At 42.5% G+C, this 20,428-nt stretch overlaps 4 protein-coding genes across 7 annotated transcripts; all 4 read left to right on the top strand.

The window, feature by feature from the left end:
• Positions 1-1,706: 1,706 nt before the first annotated feature.
• Positions 1,707-16,510, top strand: RB195_025547 (uncharacterized protein; the record flags this gene model as incomplete). Of its 2 annotated transcripts, XM_064213746.1 has the most annotated exons (10): positions 1,707-1,718; positions 1,788-1,862; positions 1,891-1,907; positions 2,077-2,121; positions 3,699-3,777; positions 5,771-5,893; positions 5,956-6,034; positions 10,706-10,788; positions 13,470-14,734; positions 14,833-16,510. In XM_064213746.1, the coding sequence occupies 10 exons, from the start codon at positions 1,707-1,709 to the stop codon at positions 16,508-16,510; spliced, it is 3,456 nt and encodes a 1,151-aa protein (XP_064069626.1). The 2 variants fall into 2 exon arrangements, with proteins under 2 accessions (XP_064069626.1, XP_064069627.1); XM_064213745.1 differs by lacking the exons at positions 1,707-1,718; positions 1,788-1,862; positions 1,891-1,907 and having other exon boundaries at positions 2,078-2,121.
• A 64-nt stretch (positions 16,511-16,574) lies between these two features.
• RB195_025548 (uncharacterized protein) lies at positions 16,575-17,390 on the top strand (the record flags this gene model as incomplete). Its single annotated transcript, XM_064213747.1, has 1 exon — positions 16,575-17,390. The coding sequence occupies one exon, from the start codon at positions 16,575-16,577 to the stop codon at positions 17,388-17,390; it is 816 nt and encodes a 271-aa protein (XP_064069628.1).
• A 58-nt stretch (positions 17,391-17,448) lies between these two features.
• RB195_025549 (uncharacterized protein) lies at positions 17,449-20,426 on the top strand (the record flags this gene model as incomplete). 3 transcript variants are annotated; one of them, XM_064213750.1, is made up of 3 exons in its annotated part: positions 17,449-18,993; positions 19,058-19,607; positions 19,657-20,426. In XM_064213750.1, 3 exons carry the CDS (start codon positions 17,449-17,451, stop codon positions 20,424-20,426), a joined length of 2,865 nt encoding a protein of 954 aa, XP_064069629.1. The 3 variants fall into 3 exon arrangements, with proteins under 3 accessions (XP_064069629.1, XP_064069630.1, XP_064069631.1); XM_064213748.1 differs by lacking the exon at positions 19,657-20,426 and having other exon boundaries at positions 17,449-19,116; XM_064213749.1 differs by lacking the exons at positions 17,449-18,993; positions 19,657-20,426 and having other exon boundaries at positions 19,175-19,630.
• On the top strand, positions 19,737-20,426 carry RB195_025550 (uncharacterized protein; the record flags this gene model as incomplete). The annotated part of the gene is made up of 1 exon (XM_064213751.1): positions 19,737-20,426. The coding sequence occupies one exon, from the start codon at positions 19,737-19,739 to the stop codon at positions 20,424-20,426; it is 690 nt and encodes a 229-aa protein (XP_064069632.1).
• Positions 20,427-20,428: the final 2 nt, after the last annotated feature.

The following is a 20,428-nucleotide window of genomic DNA, read 5'->3' on the forward strand; positions in this document are numbered from 1 at the left end:
TGGTCTGATATTTTATGAGACTCATTCCCTACAGAGTTACTGTTTTGATGTCCATATTTCGTAGTAAGCATTTTCTAAAACGTATTGTGTTGGTGATTTGTGCTATACACTGCCAAATTGATTCGAAGCAAAAATCCAGGCTATTTTCCTGATTGAAGCATCAGCAGCATGTGCTCTTTTTTACTTTATCGATCCCTTCGTTAATGCAAGCCTTTTGAAGATTACCTATGCATCGCATAAAATTTCACCAGAAAATTTCAATTTAAAGGCTGCAAACGAATTTGTAAAATCATAGATTTTAGCATAGAATGTGCACACATACCGCAGCAGAAGTTTGTTAGAAGAGAGTCAAAATTAAAAATCAGGATATTTCTTGATCATTAATGCATCTAGCTGAAAGGGGTGGTGTCCTTCAGTGAAAATTACTAATTTCGAGTTTCGTCACTCGTGGTTTCGTTGAAGAGAGTCCGAATCACTTCACGATAGCTCATAATTATTGACTAAATTGATTTTTTTTCTTCGAAAGAAAACGGCAACTATGCAACGTATACCATCTATTCTTCTGTCTTGGTAACAACTTTCCCCAAGGTTACAGCCCATGAATTCCTTAGGGCGAACAAATTTTTCTGTCTTATTTCCACTAAAATAACATGGAATTTGTAAATTAAACGTTTTGCACGTGATAGACAAGAAACCTCAGCTATCCCATTATTTGTACATAAATGTATGGTTGTACAACTGTTATTGAAAATTCTTTGTTTAATTTCATTACTACGTGAGTTATGCTTTCCAGCTAGTTTCGTAGGCTTACTTCACAATTACTCATACTCAAAACAAGTAAACAGCTTTCCTGCTATTTTGAGTTGTTAGTTGCTTATTTTCAAAACCTTTAGTGATCTATAAGTTTGATGAAAGTAAAAAAGGATCGTACAACAGAATCTGCCAAGGAACAGTTCCAGTTTCGGTAGATTGCAGGTGTTTCTAGGTACGAATACACGTTACCAGGGAAAAACATCTACATATTTTGGTACAGTGCCTAGTTCTGTTGAGTGGAACATATGTAGTTTTCAAGGAACATTGTAAGCTTGTCTGGCACATTATCTTGAAAAGTAACTTTTCAATTTTTGACATCACATTAAAAAAACTTGAGAATGACATTGCGTTGATTTCTATGAAAACTCCATAATGTATCATTCTTGTAGATATTCTTCATATGATTTTCATAGTTTTAGCAGATTTTACTTAATATCAGTAGTGGATAGGATATCTCTGCCTAGAGCCACAAACACTTTAATGTTTATGGCTGTAGGCAGAGACACAGTACTTATTACGTCACCTTTGTTTATGAAAAATCCTTATTTTGCTGAAAATTTCAATCATTTTCCCTGTGCTCATATGCTTTGTAAGAAAAAATCCAGTCATATGCTTGCACTTATTTAATTTTACTCCTAACTTCTTCCTCCATACTTACTTCTTTGTTTACTCTTCACTTATTTGTCATTCTATGGTTACGTGGTGACGGTAAGTTGCTCGGATCTTATTGGCGGAGGCCTAGTTGAGAGCCAATGCAACGTTTCTCGATTCTCTTTCGAAGAATTTTCCATTATTTCCTACTTTGTTCCTGCTGAACACACGTTGAATGCCATAGATTTTCAGGATATCCCTTAACGTTAACGATAAACTGTAGTCATCTTCGAATCAGTTCAATGGCGTTGATCGTTAATTTGATGACGACAAAAAACACCACATCCGTTTTTATTCGTTTTAATTTTGCATTATAATTATAGGCTTCTCATCCACGAGCCCCTGCCCGTCCGTCAACAAGCCACTCGTCTCGTCGTCGAGCTCCTGCAGAGCAGAACGTCATCTAGCGCTCGATCAATCCCTTAGACGAACGTTCGTTGCACGTAGGTTATAACTAAGTCATTTCTGCACAAATTCAAGCGAATGCAGTCTTCAACGTGAGAATTTTGCTACATTAGCTTAACGAGTATTTTCCTCATTATGCGATAGGAATGCGAGTTTAATGGTTTGTTGCATTCATAAGTTGTCCTTTGAAACCGGCTATCTTTTCAGGATGACGCACGGTGCACAATGTGTTTGTCAAATATGCACTTGCGGGTGAGGGTTTTTGACTGCTTATGTCAGATTTTGTTTTATGTTCTTCAAATCACAATACTAACCTGCCTTTCTTCTTTCTTTCAAACGCAAATTTTGCAGAAATGTTTCTTACACAGTTCCTGCCTCTAATAAATAAGTTTCGAAAAGTTGCTGACAAATACCACAGCAAAAAGAGTTTGTAATTCTAGAAGATAGATCAGAAGCATGAGAGTGGTAAGTTTCTCCGACGAAGCAACTCTTTACATGTGTACAGAAGACAAAATGAGAACGCATGAAGATAACTAGTAATGAAATCAGTCAAAGATTCAAACATTCACATGGCTACAAATCACGGAAATCACCTCACAAGCTTTCATCTGATCATTTGTAAGGGGGCAAAGATATGCTTCGTTGGGAAAACTGATCAATCTGCCTGCTGATCTGACTGTTCTCTGAGTTCGGAGGACGATGAGGTGCTTTAGTTACTGCTATACAGCTATATTGCAAACAACGTTTCGAACGCCATCTACTACTGTAAAGAAGCTAACATCGGAAATCTTCGTGAACGGTGGCTTTAACTGAAACTCAAGTACGTTCCACCAATATGGTGTGACTACGGCGGTTTCACTTCAATAGCATGGCGAATTTGAGTAGAACCTTTTAACAAAAACCACTCTTATTGACGAGAAAAGCAAATTTTGTGCTGTTCAGTCTCTTCTGTCAGTTTTAGTACGAATGTATGAAGGTAATTCTTAATGGGAAGTGCCTGAGGAGATGCTTGATTTTCCGCATTTATGGTTCTATTCTATGTATTTCAGCTGTAATGGGGAAGACGCCGTTATTTTTGAACACGATTTGCTGTGTAGAAACGCTGACTTGTTCATTTCCTGTATTTTTCCTTGATTTATTATTATATATAGCGAAACGAGCCACACAACTACTTATAGTCATTAATCGTGCATATTTCCTTGAGCCATCGTTTACGTAATAACAAACCGTTTGTCTGAATCCGAGTTTGGTGGAGAAAACCCCTTTGCGAATACGGTAACTTCAGTGATTGAGTGATTTTGGGATAAACTTCCTGAAGTTTTTTGTATGACCTCTCAAAAAAGATAATTGTTAATGCTATCTACAATTGCGAAAAAAAGGAGAGGAAAAAGAAAAGCAACTAGATTCAAGGAGATTCTTGTCTTGTTGTTACTTGTACGAGCTGTTCAGATGCGAATGTTGAACGACAATGAGATTAAGGAAGTGTTCGAACAATTTTTACTAATTATTTTTTCGCACCACATTTCGAATGTTTGGATCGATTCTAATCTTTTTAAAAACCGAAAAAATCCCATTCGGGACATTGAAGGATGATGTGTGAGTTACCTGCATATTCCATAGATTGCGTATTCAAGGAAGTTTGGACAGAGTGAAAAGATTAGTGATTCGTGTGCCTTCATTACTGAAACTAATTGAATATTGTGCACACCCTAAGTATCGATAATGTTCCACATTTTCAAATTTAATTTTTGCTTCACAGTTGTTAGTACTCAATGTAGCAATGAGAAGCGAAATTTTCAAGGAAGCAGACTATTTTGTTTACATTTCAGGCGACATAAATGTCCACACTACAGAAATGCCAGCAGCCTTTCTTTTGGCGATGATCAGAGCATGCACTTCCCGAGCAAGGTACGTAATCTCACGATGAACTATAGAGCAGGAACGCTTCACTGCCAAAATTTCTCAATGCCTAATAGTTGAAGACAACTGGTATTGTTTGGTAAAAAAAAAAGTGTTTCTATGTTGTTAACTCTTCCCTTGCCTTGAACAATTAATCGTTGCCCTTTTTAGTGTTGTCAATCTAATTATTTTTAAAATTATGAATGAATCACAAGCACTTCAAGGTAATATCCGCGGAAATTTTCGAGGTTAGGAATCCTTCGACAGTAGATGTGTTAGGAAGTAGTTCGCAAGCACTACGAGGAGACAACTCCCTGCACAATTTAGGAAAGAAAAGGTGATCAGCTCGCACGACAACTTAAAGGTATCACCCCACGAATCTGAGGTGGTGCAGATTTCAGGTGGAGTATTCTTATAAGGGATAGTAGATTATGGAGAGGGGGAGGGAGGGTGATTCCGTCCATTTCTTCCTAATTGCCGTAAAAAACGGAACGGAAGATGCAGCGCCGGACAAGGCTGCCGCGCTCCAGTCGATCTCCTCGTGGAAAAAAGTGCGCCAGAATGCCCGAAGCCGTATCTTCCCGGCCGTTTTTTTACGGCAACTAGGAAGAAATGGACGGAATCACTCTCCTCCCCATAATCTACTATGCCTACTATACGAATACTCCACCTGAAATCCGTACCACCTAAGATTCGTGTAGTGATGTCTTTAACACGTCACCGAAAACATTAAATGCTTTATGTGTATCTAATAACCTCGATTTCTCTAACAGTGCATTTAAAGGTAGCATTCCACAAAATTGAGAGTGTCGGAATCTCTTCATAAATAGATAGGGTTAGAGCTGTAGTTCACGAATATAAGCTTGATTACAGGAAATTTCCCCTAATTGTCAAGAAAGAGCGTGAGGTATACACCTAATCCCCTACGAGACTCCTAATAACGCGCCACGTCTACGAGAGGAGGGATAAGCGTAACGTCTGCGAACGAGTAGACAATCAACAGGCCTCCAGACTGTCGCCAGCGGTTGCTGTGTGACGCGGCGCGCATGCTTGATCCTCTAGACGTGGAACGTTATTAGGTCCCACGAGAGCGGATATGGTGCGACGATATCGTTTCCTACGTCGTTTTTCTGCATTCTTAACGGGAATTGATATTGAAAAACAAATTGAAAAGAATGGCACCACAAATTAAGTGAAAAAAATCCAAATGATCACTTTTAGTCATTTGACTTCCTTTAGATGACCTTGGAAAAAGACCTATTTTTAGCCATCCAAAAAAAAAGTGACTCTGTAATATTACCGGTTTAAGTAACTCCCTAGAGGAACATTATAGACCATTGTGCATTTGTGGGCGCGTTGTAATGCTCCATGAATACAATAAATCAACTTCCGTTGATCACTGATTGACGAGTACGCGTAGATTGGATTTCGTTACCGTATAAAGAGAAAAAGTAAGTACATGGTTTATGAGGTAATTCGATCGATAGTTCACTTTACGGTACGGTTCTGCCTCCTCTATAGTATGGGTGCAAAGAGTTGTGTCGTTGTGTAGATCGATATCTTCCCGGATTTGTTGGCTCTGATTCATATTTGCACTGTAAAACTTTCACGCTAGCTCTGAACCCCATTTGCTGCTAACGTGAATACAGTATCAAAAGTCTTTCCGAATTCTACTCGCCATCCGCTTTCAACGCATTAAATTGATAGCCTTATGTGTTCGTGGATTGAGGTATAAAAATATGGGAAGAATGATCATTGAAAATTGTCATCGCCATTCAAAATTGATTCGGCGGACCTGCTGCTCACAGATTTTGCCGTTAGTCCTAGTCCTCTGGCACCTATCCTCTTCATGGAACATACCGCTAGAAGAAAACGGGAGAGCGTAAATTGGATTTCGTTACCTTAGCTTTCTTGGATTCGAGCATGTGTACTGCTTTAAGCTGAATCGTCTTGAGAATGGCATACACTTTCCAGCCCTTTCATAAGCTTGTGCTTATTTGAGGCATCCACGAGTGTACATTGTGCGACAAGTGTTGAAGGGGATCGTTCGCATAACATGTCAAATGATGCAAGGAGCCGGCACATCACAAGTTTGGCGTTAAAACAACGAAACCAAACTTCTCAGGTTAGGAAAAATCAGGATTTTTGAACGATCTAATCTATTATTTTAATATTTGTTTTATTCAGATTTTTCATATCGATGCAAATAACTACGCCATTCGTAGAAACGAAGTGGGTAAAGCTCAAGTATCAAGTCTTCCGAATGGTAATTACACAATTATATATTCATGCTGGTATTAATACAATTGTTAAAGTTGTGCATAGAACAACAATAACAATAACAACAGAATGGTATTCCTCGCCCTTTATAGCGCAGATGTCTTATAACGAACTTTCCCTGAAATGAAAACAAAACCAAAAAGAATTGGATTGGTTGCTAGTGGATCCCCGCTTTTTGCTCCAATACAGCTCGCAATCAGGACAACTACTAAGTGAAAAGCAGCGGCCGAAATGAACGGACTTTTTTATTTCCTTTCCTCAACATCTTTACGCTGCAATCTGATAATCTGGAACTTCATCTTTACCCCATCTTTGCACTCAATGCGCATAACACTCAATAACTTTGTAAGATCGTTTCCCAAGTGTTTTTGTTTTCACGGTGGTCTTCTAAAATTGCTTAAAGTCACAACGCGCTTCGTGCTTCTAATGATGATTTTTGAAATTACCTATGTAGTTTACTGTATACCTAATTGAAATTGACTGCAATGAGAAAGGAAAAATTTCAAGCGGAAATCAGCTGAGGACCTATTCTAAACAATGGGACGTTCAAATTCGTGGAGTCCAACTTTTAAATGTTCAATCGAGGATGTGGGAGGTCAAATTTGCGAGTTACTGGTTTTGCAATCGAAACCGATTACGCTGTGAGTGGAGAGGGCGATTTAGAGTTGGTTTTCAAGAAGTTAAAGTCCAATGTTCTAGCTTGAAATTTCTTTTTCATCACGATTTCGCGCAATGATCGACCGAAAAGATTCGATTTTTAGCTCAGTCCTCTCTTGTTTGTTTTGTTCTACTGAAATGTTCATAATGACAAGTATGATTTTCAAAGGAAATGGTTTGTTTTCAGGAATCCTAATATTCAAAAACCTAAACTAGACAGTTTTAGAAGATCGTAAGGTTGGAAATGTTTTGAGTACGTTGAGATGACTAGGTACTCAAGTATTTGATTGAAGCGTGCCAATACAGCTCAGCGTGCTGGAAGAACCATTACACTCAAATACTTCTATGTTGACGTGGTAAATTGTAGCAGCAGAATGCGGCTCTCAGAAGAACCTACCATTCGATTGCTTTTTCTTTTTCCTCTTTCCTTCCTTTTTTTCCTCTCAATTTCCACTACGAAGATCCCTTTTTTCCTGGTCAATAGTTTTCTCTCTAACGATCGAAATCAAAATTTTCCTCGTGTTTCACACGTTATCCATTTTGTCTCTCCAAAAGTTCATGGTTCTCATTTTTCGCTATTGAAGTCTGCTCTTATCCCTTTAGGTTTTCTAGATATAAAAGCATATGATTAATTCCATTAATTGAATTGGTGGCAAGTAGTTTCTTAGCTCATAAAACTGTAAACTTTATATCAACGAATTTTCCTTTTGTCCTTTTTCCTTCAATTTTTTCTTCAAAATGACCAATTTCATATTCAAAATGTTGGTTCGATGCATTTCCAAATAAGCTTTGTAGTTACTTGATGGTAAAAAAATATTCCTTATTCCTAAAAGAAAAGGGCTGAATATCTGCATCCTTGTACCAAACTACTGAATTCAAAAATGTAATGCAAGAAATCCTAGACCTTTGAACGAATTAAATAAACTCTAACTGTTTGGGAATTCTCGAATATACAATTTTTACTAATTTTCGATGCTGGAATACTTGAAAATTTGAATGAAGTTCGGAACGAAAAACCGATGTGCACCTCCAACTAAAAGAACTTTACTCCACCAGAAGAGAAACTGGCTGAGAACATGGTCAAGTGTGTAATGGGATTTCCCCATCGGGGGGTCATAGAGGGAGGAGGTTGCAAGGGAAGGGGATCCTAAGGAGTATAACAAGGAGAAAATACTAGGTATTATCAGATAATTTCATACATATTAAAATAGTACAAAAAATAATATTAAATGGTCACATAGGTTACAAAATATTATATTTAGTTCCAGGCGTAAGACAGTATGCCCCAACAGCCCCCAATGTTGTTTTGAAAATGTACATATAATGTGTTGACAATATGACAATGAGATGCTGTAGGTTCGACACCCGGCTGAGTTAAATTCTTGCAAAAGAGAAAACTGAAACCAATTCCAAAAGATAAAGAATTTAATCGTGTCCAGCAGTTTAAAAGTGGATTAGATGGAAATCAATTATCAAAAAGGCTAAGACTATGTGCATATTGTTAGGTCTGAAAGATAGCGAATAACTTCGTCATAAGAGGTCCCATTGTCATATTTTAGCAACAAAATATTGGTCTTTTCGTTTTTTTTCGACGTTGCCGTTGCCCAACCTATGCATCTGACTCTTCTCTTTTTTCGTCGTATTATGTCCTTTAATCAGTATTTAAAGACATTTAGTAAATTTTAGAATAAAAATAGAATAGGATAAAAATGAAAACACTTCAACACAATAACAATAACACAATAACAATATTCAACAATATTTTAACAACATTTCAACAAATCTGCTTGTTCTGCTACTTCGTATTTCTTCGCTTCTGATATCCACCGATTTTTTCATTTCCCATTTGTTCCTCGGCTAATTTTCAACTTTTCTTCTTCGATACACATAAAATCTCCAATGTTTTGAGTGGGCAGCAACCTATGTAGAACTGTCGCAGAAACGTTGGAGGAGAAGGAGAAGAAGGAGTACAACACCGCTACTAACTTGTGTCCCAAAATCCGTCGCCGACGGATTAATCCGTCGCAAACCGTCGGAATTCTTGGAAGTGAGCAAAATTAAGTTTTGAAAATACCATTCGGAAGTAAATGAGCTGCTGATTTCAAATATGCTTCGAGAGTTTACTTTTGACAAATGTGTGGCCTGAAAACGGGCAAAGTTTCCTCAAGCCCCGTTAATTACTTTCACACCTTCGCAATCCTGCCACTGGGATATCCCGCGGATACATCTCCATGGAAGGAAGGGGTGTTCATAGGACTTTCGCTTATTTCTCGGAATTGGACAAAATGTTCATTACATCCGTAATTAGGAGGTTATTTAGAGCATTTTGGTACCCCACATCATATATTGGTCCAAAATTTCCATTCTCTTCAGAAATTCACGAAAGTGCTCCATCGAAGATTAATAAAAAGCCATACTTTCCAAGCTGTGAAAAGTCTCGTTAGAAATTTTTCAGCGAACAACTTGTACTTGACAATAGTTTATATCGTAAGTTTCTAGCTTTGAAAATGTCTAGTTTTTCCAGTGTTAAACTTACAACATTACTCTATTTCGTTATTTAGTCCAATTTTTGAGCAGCTGTCAACGGCTTAGAATTAACGCCTAGGTCTCGCGATTTGGTACTTGCCTAGAACTCTTATTTCTTTACGAGAAGTGAATTAGGGGCTAACATTGAATGACAGCTGGTCATGGTTTTCGAGTGACCAAATTGGGGAAATTTTCGTCTGTTTTCACAAAACAGAACTTTTTGCAGCCTCCATGAATTCCTTCAGTACCTCAAATTCCAGCCAGTTCTTCTCACAAAAAGACGCTCTTTCGAATGATGTTGAAATCGCTTTTATTTACAAACTTCAAAATTTCAACATTGACTCCGCCCTCTTATAGAGCAGGCGATATTCTATAGCTGGAATGGTTATCGCGGCCCAGGAATGGTCTGCCAGGCATCTCACACCTTTGATAGGTGACTCCTCTGGCGATTCGGCGTCAAAGAGAGACAATAATGTTTCAACATAAATGAACGGTGACGACAATTCTACACATTCATAAAATAACGTAATTAACGGGGGCTTGAGGAAACTTTGCCCGTTTTCAGGCCACACATTTGTCAAAAGTAAATTCTCGAAGCATATTTGAAATCAGCAGCTCTTTTACTTCCGAATGGTATTTTCAAAACTTAATTTTGCTCACTTCCAAGAATTCCGACGGTTTGCGACGGATTAATCCGTCGGCGACGGATTTTGGGACAAGTTAGTAGCGGTGTTGTAGTAGAAAAAGAAGAAAGGGGATCGTGTTCGAGAGGGTCGGTCCCATCACCACGTTGACCCTGGCTGAGAATATCGAAGTGATCGATACATTAATCTCTCGAACTTTTGAAGACTATACGTTCTTACATAGAAAAAGAGGACTGCCAATATGCACGACAGCTGTTTTTCATGACATATCGACGTTATCTGTCAACTGATTTTTTCTGACGGCCGACGAAATCCTAAACATGAGCTTGATTTTTGCATATTCTCATTTTACTGTAGTACTGAATTATGAATTAGATTTATTTTTTATATTATTTTTTTCGCAACGCGGAAGCCTTCAAGGCTTATCGTCCTCAAAATCAAATAGTTTTACATCCGCACAAACGTGAAGAAATGGGGAAAACTTTCACTTCTAGAATTCTTGAGGTAAAGACATTTCCTTCGAGGACTCAAAGATTTGGCAAAGTTTGGCGAGTTCGCATTAGTCGGATCAATAAAGTGGGGTAGACAAGAAAGATTTTTGTAGACTGATTTGAAAGATACACGCTAGGTTATACGAATATCAAAGAAGTAGCGAAAGAAAAGAGAATTCTTTCATCCTCGCACACCTTAACTTTTTGTTGAGCTCGCCACATTTCGCACAAGTATATAATCTATGTTTATTACAAAAGTACTTTTTGAAAGAAAAAAAAAACAATTTTAATAAGTTATTCTTTTAATAATTGGAAGAACAGCCCACACACTGTTTTTAGGAGTTGAACAGAACGGTACTAATGATAGTAGAAAGTCGAATGCAGTACAGGAGTCAAATGTAACAAAGGAAAAACATACGAAGGTGAGTAGTATGCAAGTATATACTGACCTCATTGATGGAGCTAACCATTTCAATATGTCATTTCTTGTGTGCAACAAACTTAATAAAAAACGCCGAGAAGGTTATGCTACGAATAAAATCGTACTGTAATGGTCAAAGAATGGAATAACTCCATATCCCTTCACAAAATCGTTACTCCCTAATTTTATTTACACTGTGGTTGCAGAGCCAAATCTTTACACCAACCTCTCTTAGTCATAAGTACAAACGTGTGAGACCTGGTAAAGAAAAAGTCAGTCATTTCATTGGCTCAGTTGTTTTGAGATCAAGTCCTCAAATTTCAGCAAGGAAAAAGTAATCGAAGTGGAGCTTAGACAGGAGAGATGCTCGATTAAAATTATAGGGTCGTGGAGTTTTTTAAGACTTGAAAGCGGCATAAAAATGAAGATGATTGGTAAATGCTACATTTCTTTTGATGGGAATCTTCGGGCTCAACACGTTTTTCGAATTCTGATTATTCGAATTACATCCAATTTTCCGTTTTCAAAATAAGTAATAAAAGAGAATGTCGAGTGAACAAAACAAAGCGTCCTTGACACTTCCTGCTTTTTGCATTCAATCGAGGTGATGTGACCTCTGAAGCTGATTGTGAGAATTTTCGCGTTTGTGGAGGATATCAAATTAGACACGAAACCATAAAAAAATGCGAAAAACAACAACGATAGAACGATGGAAAAACGCCAAAAAAGGAAGAAAAGACGTGGAGGAACAAAAATAATACATCGAAAAAATGAATAATGAAATGAATAATGAATCGTGTAAAAGAAAAAATTCTCTATCAAAAGGTGAATAAGATCTTGCCGATAAATTTTATTTAAAATCGCTCACAACTTAATACTCTGTCAGATATGTCTAGGGGCTTTCTACCTATTCCATCTTGTGAACACGTTATGTTTGAGCGGATTATGTAGGTTACTAACCGAATCATTTAAATCACAGAATTTTGGGGGAGCTCTGCGAGAAAGTTGCAGTAAAAAATCGGTGTGAAGAAAACAATCTATATGCTCGCAAGGACTTGAAGAAAGACTTCGATAGAGTTCAGATTGAAGCGGTCGTGAAGGTCTTTGACAACCAAAGCGTCCGTACTCCAAACATGAAGCTATTTCCGAGTTGTACAGCAACCTCACGACCAAAATTTCCTCATTCTACAATGCCACAATCGACGCTAAGAGATGGGTTGGTCAAGGTGACGTAGCCTCACCCAAAACATTCAGTGTCACTCGAATGTTGACGGCCGGCAATTACATCATCTTCGTTTCGCTGATGACATCATTCTGATACCATTAAAGATCAATCAGGCATAACGAATGCTGGTTGAATTTTAATGGAACGAGTAAAAAGGTCGGTTTTCAGGTGAACCTGGACAAGACAATGTTCATTGAGAATGAATGGGTTTCTGATGCCGTACTGTTTCACGCTCAACGAGACGAATATATCTGAATGCGTCGGGTATACATATATCTAGGTCGGGAAATTAACATGATGAACGACCTGAACTCCGGGTTGGCAGAAGGAAACGAGCGCCTTGGGGAGCATTTAGGAGTATCGAGTATGTGGTGAAGAGGACTAAAAACATCCGGCTCCGCGCTAACCTATTCAACACCACCATTCTTCCTGCTTTGACCTACGCTTCAGGAAACCGAGCGTGTCGGGAGCAGAAGGAAATGCGATCAGCTTCATGGAACGCGCAACTGAAGGGGTGATGCTAAGAGTATCGTGCTTAAGTCATAGAAGGGATTCGAAGTTCACTCCTAGATCATCGATCGAAGATCGGAGACGCTGACGTATATGCAAGGGAAAGTAAAATTAGGTGGGCCGGATGCGTGACGCGTTTTAACGACAATCTTTTGACTAGAGCCGTGAGCGAGTGGATACTACGCGACATCAAATGCGCGCCAGGAGGACCGCCGAACCGATGGTGAGGCTTCTTCACGAAGTTCTTCAAGGTAAATACGATGTACTTCGAGTCTCCCGCAAGAAGAGCAGCCATTCGGCAACCCTTGCGCGCAACTGAGACAAATTGAAGTACTACTGGTGGTTGCTCGAGCTAATAAGAGTGATGCGTGACGTGATACATGCTAATAACAGTGAAAAGGTTTAAATTTTAGAGGAATCAACCGAAAATGTACGATTATTATCGTACAGTTCTTCAATAGTGGAGCACTACGTTTGGAAGTGGTGAACCCTATTTATCCAGGCGTTTCAGTAGAGATATTAAGTATCAAACCTCGAATGTGAGAGATGGAGTGAGAAAATTTATCAATAGTTAAAATCAGTTTTAATTGAGTTACAAAATCTCTATTTCACTTAGATCAATAGATATTTCTCGGAAACCTTACCGCGAAAACAGTCATAGATATTTCTCGGGAACCTTACTGCAAAAACAGTCACCTCAGCAGATGGCAAATATTTTTCTCGTCGTTTATTCGCATTAACTACCATTCAAAAAAAGTCCACAACTCCGAACTGGAATCACAAGAAAAGAAGTGAAATTTTCGGTGACACTGTAAAATAAGCAAGCAGCAAAAAATTATGATCATCTCGGCAGTAGTGCACGTTCTTTGGAAAATACAAAATCACACGTAGTAAAGAAAATAAATACGGTTTGTATTTATAAAATTTATTGAACGTTTGAATTCAAGGTGAAAAGAACAGAGCTGAGTGAAACCATGGGACAAGGAATAGAGAAGACGACAAAAACAGGGATTGAGCAGAACACTCAATCGTCGACGACCAGCAGAGAAGAGCGGAAGCAAGGATCATCAAACGGAATATTCAAAGAAGAAAGCGATCATTTAATAACCAACACCAAAACGGTCAAAAAGGCGGAAGAAGGAAATTTGCAAAGGGAAGTCTCAGAAGACGACAATCACAACAAAATAAAAGTAGCAAGACAAGACGGTTACTGTCCAACGGAGGAAAAACATAGCAACAAGTTTAGGGTTGGAAGCGAGGAAGCTAACATTCCGCACGGACGCAACAACACATATCGAACAAAAGAGTCGCATATTATAAAAGGAGGCAGGAACCACATGGAAGAAACAACAAAAAACTGCGACGATACAACCACCAAGGGAGGAGAATATGACAAGAAAATCTCTAGTAACGGTTATATCAAGATAAACAAGGAAACTAATGAAGAAAAATCAGGGATCAAGAACGCGACAAGTCAGTACGTCATAGTTAGAAGAGGGCACACCGATACAAAACGTTTGATGCATTCCGATATACTGAAAAAAGATGATTCCTTAAAAGAAAAGAAGGCACAGAACGAGTATCAAACAGTTAAGAGAGAAAACAACGACGAAAAGCGTGCGGAAGAATCCGAGATCTTCGCAACTGGCGGAACATTCACAGGCAAGACGATAAACCAGAAGGAATATACTATAGACAAAGGAGGGCGCAATGAGACCAAGCGTCCAAAAGACTCAGATATTTTCGCAAACGGGGCACCTATCACAGGTAAGACAGTGAATCAGCAGGAACAAGGCGTAGTGAAAGGAGAGCGATACGACACCAAGCGTCCGAAAGACTCCGATATTTTCGCAACCGGCGGATCCTTTATGGGTATGACGGTGAAACAGAAAGAATATGTTGCAGTAAAAGGGGAGCGCTATGAAACTAAGCGTCCGAAAGATTCGAAGATCTTCGAAGGTGAAGGCTCCTTCACGGCGAAGGCGATGAAACACCGGGAATATCCTATAGTTAAAGGAGAGCGATATGAGACCAAGCGACCGAAGGACTCAGATATTTTCGCAAACGGGGGAACTTTCGCAGGAAAGACAATGAATCAGCAACAGCACGCCACGGCGAAAAGAGAGCGCTACGACACCCAACGTACAAAAGAATCGAAAATTTTCAAAAATGGCGGATCCTCAAAAGCCAAGACAATGAACGCAGCAAAATTGTAATAACACCAAGCGTCCGAAGGATTCCGAAATCCTCAAAGGCGATGGCTCGTTCATGGACAGGACGATGAACCAGCAAAAATTTGTAACTGTGAAGGAGAGCGTTACGACACCAAGCGTCCGAAGGATTCGAAATCCTCAAAGGCGATGGCTCGTTCATGGACAAGACGATGAACCAGCAGGAGTACGTGACAGTGAAAGGCGAGCGTTACGACACCAAGCGTCCGAAGGATTCCGAAATCCTCAAAGGCGATGGCTCGTTCATGGACAAGACGATGAACCAGCAGGAGTACGTGACAGTCAAAGGTGAGCGCTACGACACCAAGCGTCCGAAAGATTCGGAGATCTTCGCAGGTGACGGGTCCTTCACCGACAAGACAATAAATCAGCAAGAATTTGTAAGTGTGAAGGGAGAGCGTTACGACACCAAGCGTCCGAAGGATTCCGAAATCCTCAAAGGCGATGGTTCGTTCATGGACAAGACGATGAACCAGCAGGAGTACGTGACAGTCAAAGGCGAGCGTTACGACACCAAGCGTCCGAAGGATTCTGAAATCCTCAAAGGCGATGGCTCGTTCATGGACAAGACGATGAACCAGCAGGAGTACGTGACAGTCAAAGGTGAGCGCTACGACACCAAGCGTCCGAAAGATTCGGAGATCTTCGCAGGTGACGGGTCCTTCACCGACAAGACAATAAATCAGCAAGAATTTGTAACTGTGAAGGGAGAGCGTTACGACACCAAGCGTCCGAAGGATTCCGAAATCCTCAAAGGCGATGGCTCGTTCATGGACAAGACGATGAACCAGCAGGAGTACGTGACAGTCAAAGGCGAGCGTTACGACACCAAGCGTCCGAAGGATTCTGAAATCCTCAAAGGCGATGGCTCGTTCATGGACAAGACGATGAACCAGCAGGAGTACGTGACAGTCAAAGGTGAGCGCTACGACACCAAGCGTCCGAAAGATTCGGAGATCTTCGCAGGTGACGGGTCCTTCACCGACAAGACAATAAATCAGCAAGAATTTGTAACTGTGAAGGGAGAGCGTTACGACACCAAGCGTCCGAAGGATTCTGAAATCCTCAAAGGCGATGGCTCGTTCATGGACAAGACGATGAACCAGCAGGAGTACGTGACAGTCAAAGGCGAGCGTTACGACACCAAGCGTCCGAAGGATTCCGAAATCCTCAAAGGCGATGGCTCGTTCATGGACAAGACGATGAACCAGCAGGAGTACGTGACAGTGAAAGGCGAGCGTTACGACACCAAGCGTCCGAAGGATTCCGAAATCCTCAAAGGCGATGGCTCGTTCATGGACAAGACGATGAACCAGCAGGAGTACGTGACAGTGAAAGGCGAGCGTTACGACACCAAGCGTCCGAAGGATTCCGAAATCCTCAAAGGCGATGGCTCGTTCATGGACAAGACGATGAACCAGCAGGAGTACGTGACAGTCAAAGGCGAGCGTTACGACACCAAGCGTCCGAAGGATTCTGAAATCCTCAAAGGCGATGGCTCGTTCATGGACAAGACGATGAACCAGCAGGAGTACGTGACAGTCAAAGGTGAGCGCTACGACACCAAGCGTCCGAAAGATTCGGAGATCTTCGCAGGTGACGGGTCCTTCACCGACAAGACAATAAATCAGCAAGAATTTGTAAGTGTGAAGGGAGAGCGTTACGACACCAAGCGTCCGAAGGATTCCGAAATCCTCAAAGGCGATGGCTCGTTCATGGACAAGACGATGAACCAGCAGGAGTACGTTGACAAGTAAAGGCGAGCGTTACGACACCAAGCGTCCGAAGGATTCTGAAATCCTCAAAGGCGATGGCTCGTTCATGGACAAGACGATGAACCAGCAGGAGTACGTGACAGTCAAAGGCGAGCGTTACGACACCAAGCGTCCGAAAGATTCGGAGATCTTCGCAGGTGACGGGTCCTTCACCGACAAGACAATAAATCAGCAAGAATTTGTAACTGTGAAGGGAGAGCGTTACGACACCAAGCGTCCGAAGGATTCCGAAATCCTCAAAGGCGATGGCTCGTTCATGGACAAGACGATGAACCAGCAGGAGTACGTGACAGTCAAAGGCGAGCGTTACGACACCAAGCGTCCGAAGGATTCCGAAATCCTCAAAGGCGATGGCTCGTTCATGGACAAGACGATGAACCAGCAGGAGTACGTGACAGTCAAAGGCGAGCGTTACGACACCAAGCGTCCGAAGGATTCTGAAATCCTCAAAGGCGATGGCTCGTTCATGGACAAGACGATGAACCAGCAGGAGTACGTGACAGTGAAAGGTGAGCGCTACGACACCAAGCGTCCGAAGGATTCTGAAATCCTCAAAGGCGATGGTTCGTTCATGGACAAGACGATGAACCAGCAGGAGTACGTGACAGTCAAAGGCGAGCGTTACGACACCAAGCGTCCGAAGGATTCCGAAATCCTCAAAGGCGATGGCTCGTTCATGGACAAGACAAAAGCGAAGCAGACCAGCCAAGGATTTGAAGACGATGAACCAGCAGGAGTACGTGACAGTCAAAGGCGAGCGTTACGACACCAAGCGTCCGAAGGATTCCGAAATCCTCAAAGGCGATGGCTCGTTCATGGACAAGACGATGAACCAGCAGGAGTACGTGACAGTCAAAGGTGAGCGCTACGACACCAAGCGTCCGAAGGATTCGGAAATCCTCAAAGGCGATGGCTCGTTCATGGACAAGACGATGAACCAGCAAGAATTTGTAACTGTGAAGGGAGAGCGTTACGACACCAAGCGTCCGAAGGATTCCGAAATCCTCAAAGGCGATGGCTCGTTCATGGACAGGACGATGAACCAGCAAGAATTTGTAACTGTGAAGGGAGAGCGTTACGACACCAAGCGTCCGAAGGATTCCGAAATCCTCAAAGGCGATGGCTCGTTCATGGACAAGACGATGAACCAGCAGGAGTACGTGACAGTGAAAGGCGAGCGTTACGACACCAAGCGTCCGAAGGATTCCGAAATCCTCAAAGGCGATGGCTCGTTCATGGACAAGACGATGAACCAGCAGGAGTACGTGACAGTCAAAGGCGAGCGTTACGACACCAAGCGTCCGAAGGATTCCGAAATCCTCAAAGGCGATGGCTCGTTCATGGACAAGACGATGAACCAGCAGGAGTACGTGACAGTCAAAGGCGAGCGTTACGACACCAAGCGTCCGAAGGATTCCGAAATCCTCAAAGGCGATGGCTCGTTCATGGACAAGACGATGAACCAGCAGGAGTACGTGACAGTGAAAGGCGAGCGTTACGACACCAAGCGTCCGAAGGATTCCGAAATCCTCAAAGGCGATGGCTCGTTCATGGACAAGACGATGAACCAGCAGGAGTACGTGACAGTCAAAGGCGAGCGCTACGACACCAAGCGTCCGAAGGATTCGGAAATCCTCAAAGGCGATGGCTCGTTCATGGACAAGACGATGAACCAGCATAGAATTTGTAACGTGAAGGGAGAGCGTTACGACACCAAGCGTCCAGCGAAGGATTCCGAAATCCTCAAAGGCGATGGCTCGTTCATGGACAAGACGATGAACCAGCAGGAGTACGTGACAGTCAAAGGCGAGCGTTACGACACCAAGCGTCCGAAGGATTCGGAAATCCTCAAAGGCGATGGCTCGTTCATGGACAAGACGATGAACCAGCAGGAGTACGTGACAGTCAAAGGCGAGCGTTACGACACCAAGCGTCCGAAGGATTCCGAAATCCTCAAAGGCGATGGCTCGTTCATGGACAAGACGATGAACCAGCAGGAGTACGTCACAGTGAAAGGAGAGCGTTACGACACCAAGCGTCCGAAGGATTCCGAAATCCTCAAAGGCGATGGCTCGTTCATGGACAAGACGATGAACCAGCAGGAGTACGTGACAGTCAAAGGCGAGCGTTACGACACCAAGCGTCCGAAGGATTCCGAAATCCTCAAAGGCGATGGCTCGTTCATGGACAAGACGATGAACCAGCAGGAGTATACAGTCAAAGGCGAGCGTACGACACCACGTGACAGTGAAAGGCGAGCGTTACGACACCAAGCGTCCGAAGGATTCCGAAATCCTCAAAGGCGATGGCTCGTTCATGGACAAGACGATGAACCAGCAGGAGTACGTGACAGTCAAAGGCGAGCGCTACGACACCAAGCGTCCGAAGGATTCCGAAATCCTCAAAGGCCGGGAAATCCTCAAAGGCGATGGCTCGTTCATGGACAAGACGATGAACCAGCAGGAGTACGTGACAGTCAAAGGCGAGCGTTACGACACCAAGCGTCCGAAGGTTCGGAAATCCTCAAAGGCGATGGCTCGTTCATGGACAAGACGAGAACCAGCAGGAGACGTGACAGTCAAAGGTGAGCGTTACGACACCAAGCGTCCGAAGGATTCCGAAATCCTCAAAGGCGATGGCTCGTTCATGGACAAGACGATGAACCAGCAGGACAGGCGACAGGCGCCGGGGGTACGTGACAGTCAAAGGCGAGCGTTACGACACCAAGCGTCCGAAGGATTCCGAAATCCTCAAAGGCGATGGCTCGTTCATGGACAAGACGATGAACCAGCAGGAGTACGTGACAGTCAAAGGCGAGCGTTACGACACCAAGCGTCCGAAGGATTCCGAAATCCTCAAAGGCGATGGCTCGTTCATGGACAAGACGATGAACCAGCAGGAGTACGTGACAGTCAAAGGCGAGCGTTACGACACCAAGCGTCCGAAGGATTCCGAAATCCTCAAAGGCGATGGCTCGTTCATGGACAAGACGATGAACCAGCAGGAGTACGTGACAGTCAAAGGCGAGCGCTTACGACACCAAGCGTCCGAAAGATTCGGGGATCTTCGCAGGTGACGGGTCCTTCACCGACAAGACAATAAACCAGCAAGAATTTGTAACTGTGAAGGGAGAGCGTTACGACACCAAGCGTCAAGTGACACCAAGCGTCCGAAGGATTCCGAAATCCTCAAAGGCGATGGCTCGTTCATGGACAAGACGATGAACCAGCAGGAGTACGTGACAGTCAAAGGCGAGCGTTACGACACCAAGCGTCCGAAGGATTCGGATATCGTCACAGGCGACGGGTCCTTCACCGACAAGACAATAAATCAGCAGAGTAATTGTAGTGAAGGAGAGCGTTACGACACCAAGCGTCCGAAGGATTCCGAAATCCTCAAAGGCGATGGCTCGTTCATGGACAAGACGATGAACCAGCAGAGGATGCGACAAAGTGAAGAGCGTTACGACACCAAGCGTCCGAAGGATTCTGAAATCCTCAAAGGCGATGGCTCGTTCATGGACAAGACGATGAACCAGCAGGAGTACGTGACAGTCAAAGGCGAGCGTTACGACACCAAGCGTCCGAAGGATTCGGAAATCCTCAAAGGCGATGGCTCGTTCATGGACAAGACGATGAACCAGCAAGAGTACGTAACAGTGAAAGGCGAGCGTTACGACACCAAGCGTCCGAAGGATTCCGAAATCCTCAAAGGCGATGGCTCGTTCATGGACAAGACGATGAACCAGCAGGAGTACGTGACAGTCAAAGGCGAGCGTTACGACACCAAGCGTCCGAAGGATTCTGAAATCCTCAAAGGCGATGGCTCGTTCATGGACAAGACGATGAACCAGCAGGAGTACGTGACTAAGGCTGACACCAAGCGTGAAGGATTCTGAAA

Source organism: Necator americanus, chromosome X (assembly GCF_031761385.1).
Source record: "Necator americanus strain Aroian chromosome X, whole genome shotgun sequence".
NCBI classification, from domain to species: Eukaryota; Metazoa; Nematoda; class Chromadorea; order Rhabditida; family Ancylostomatidae; genus Necator; species Necator americanus.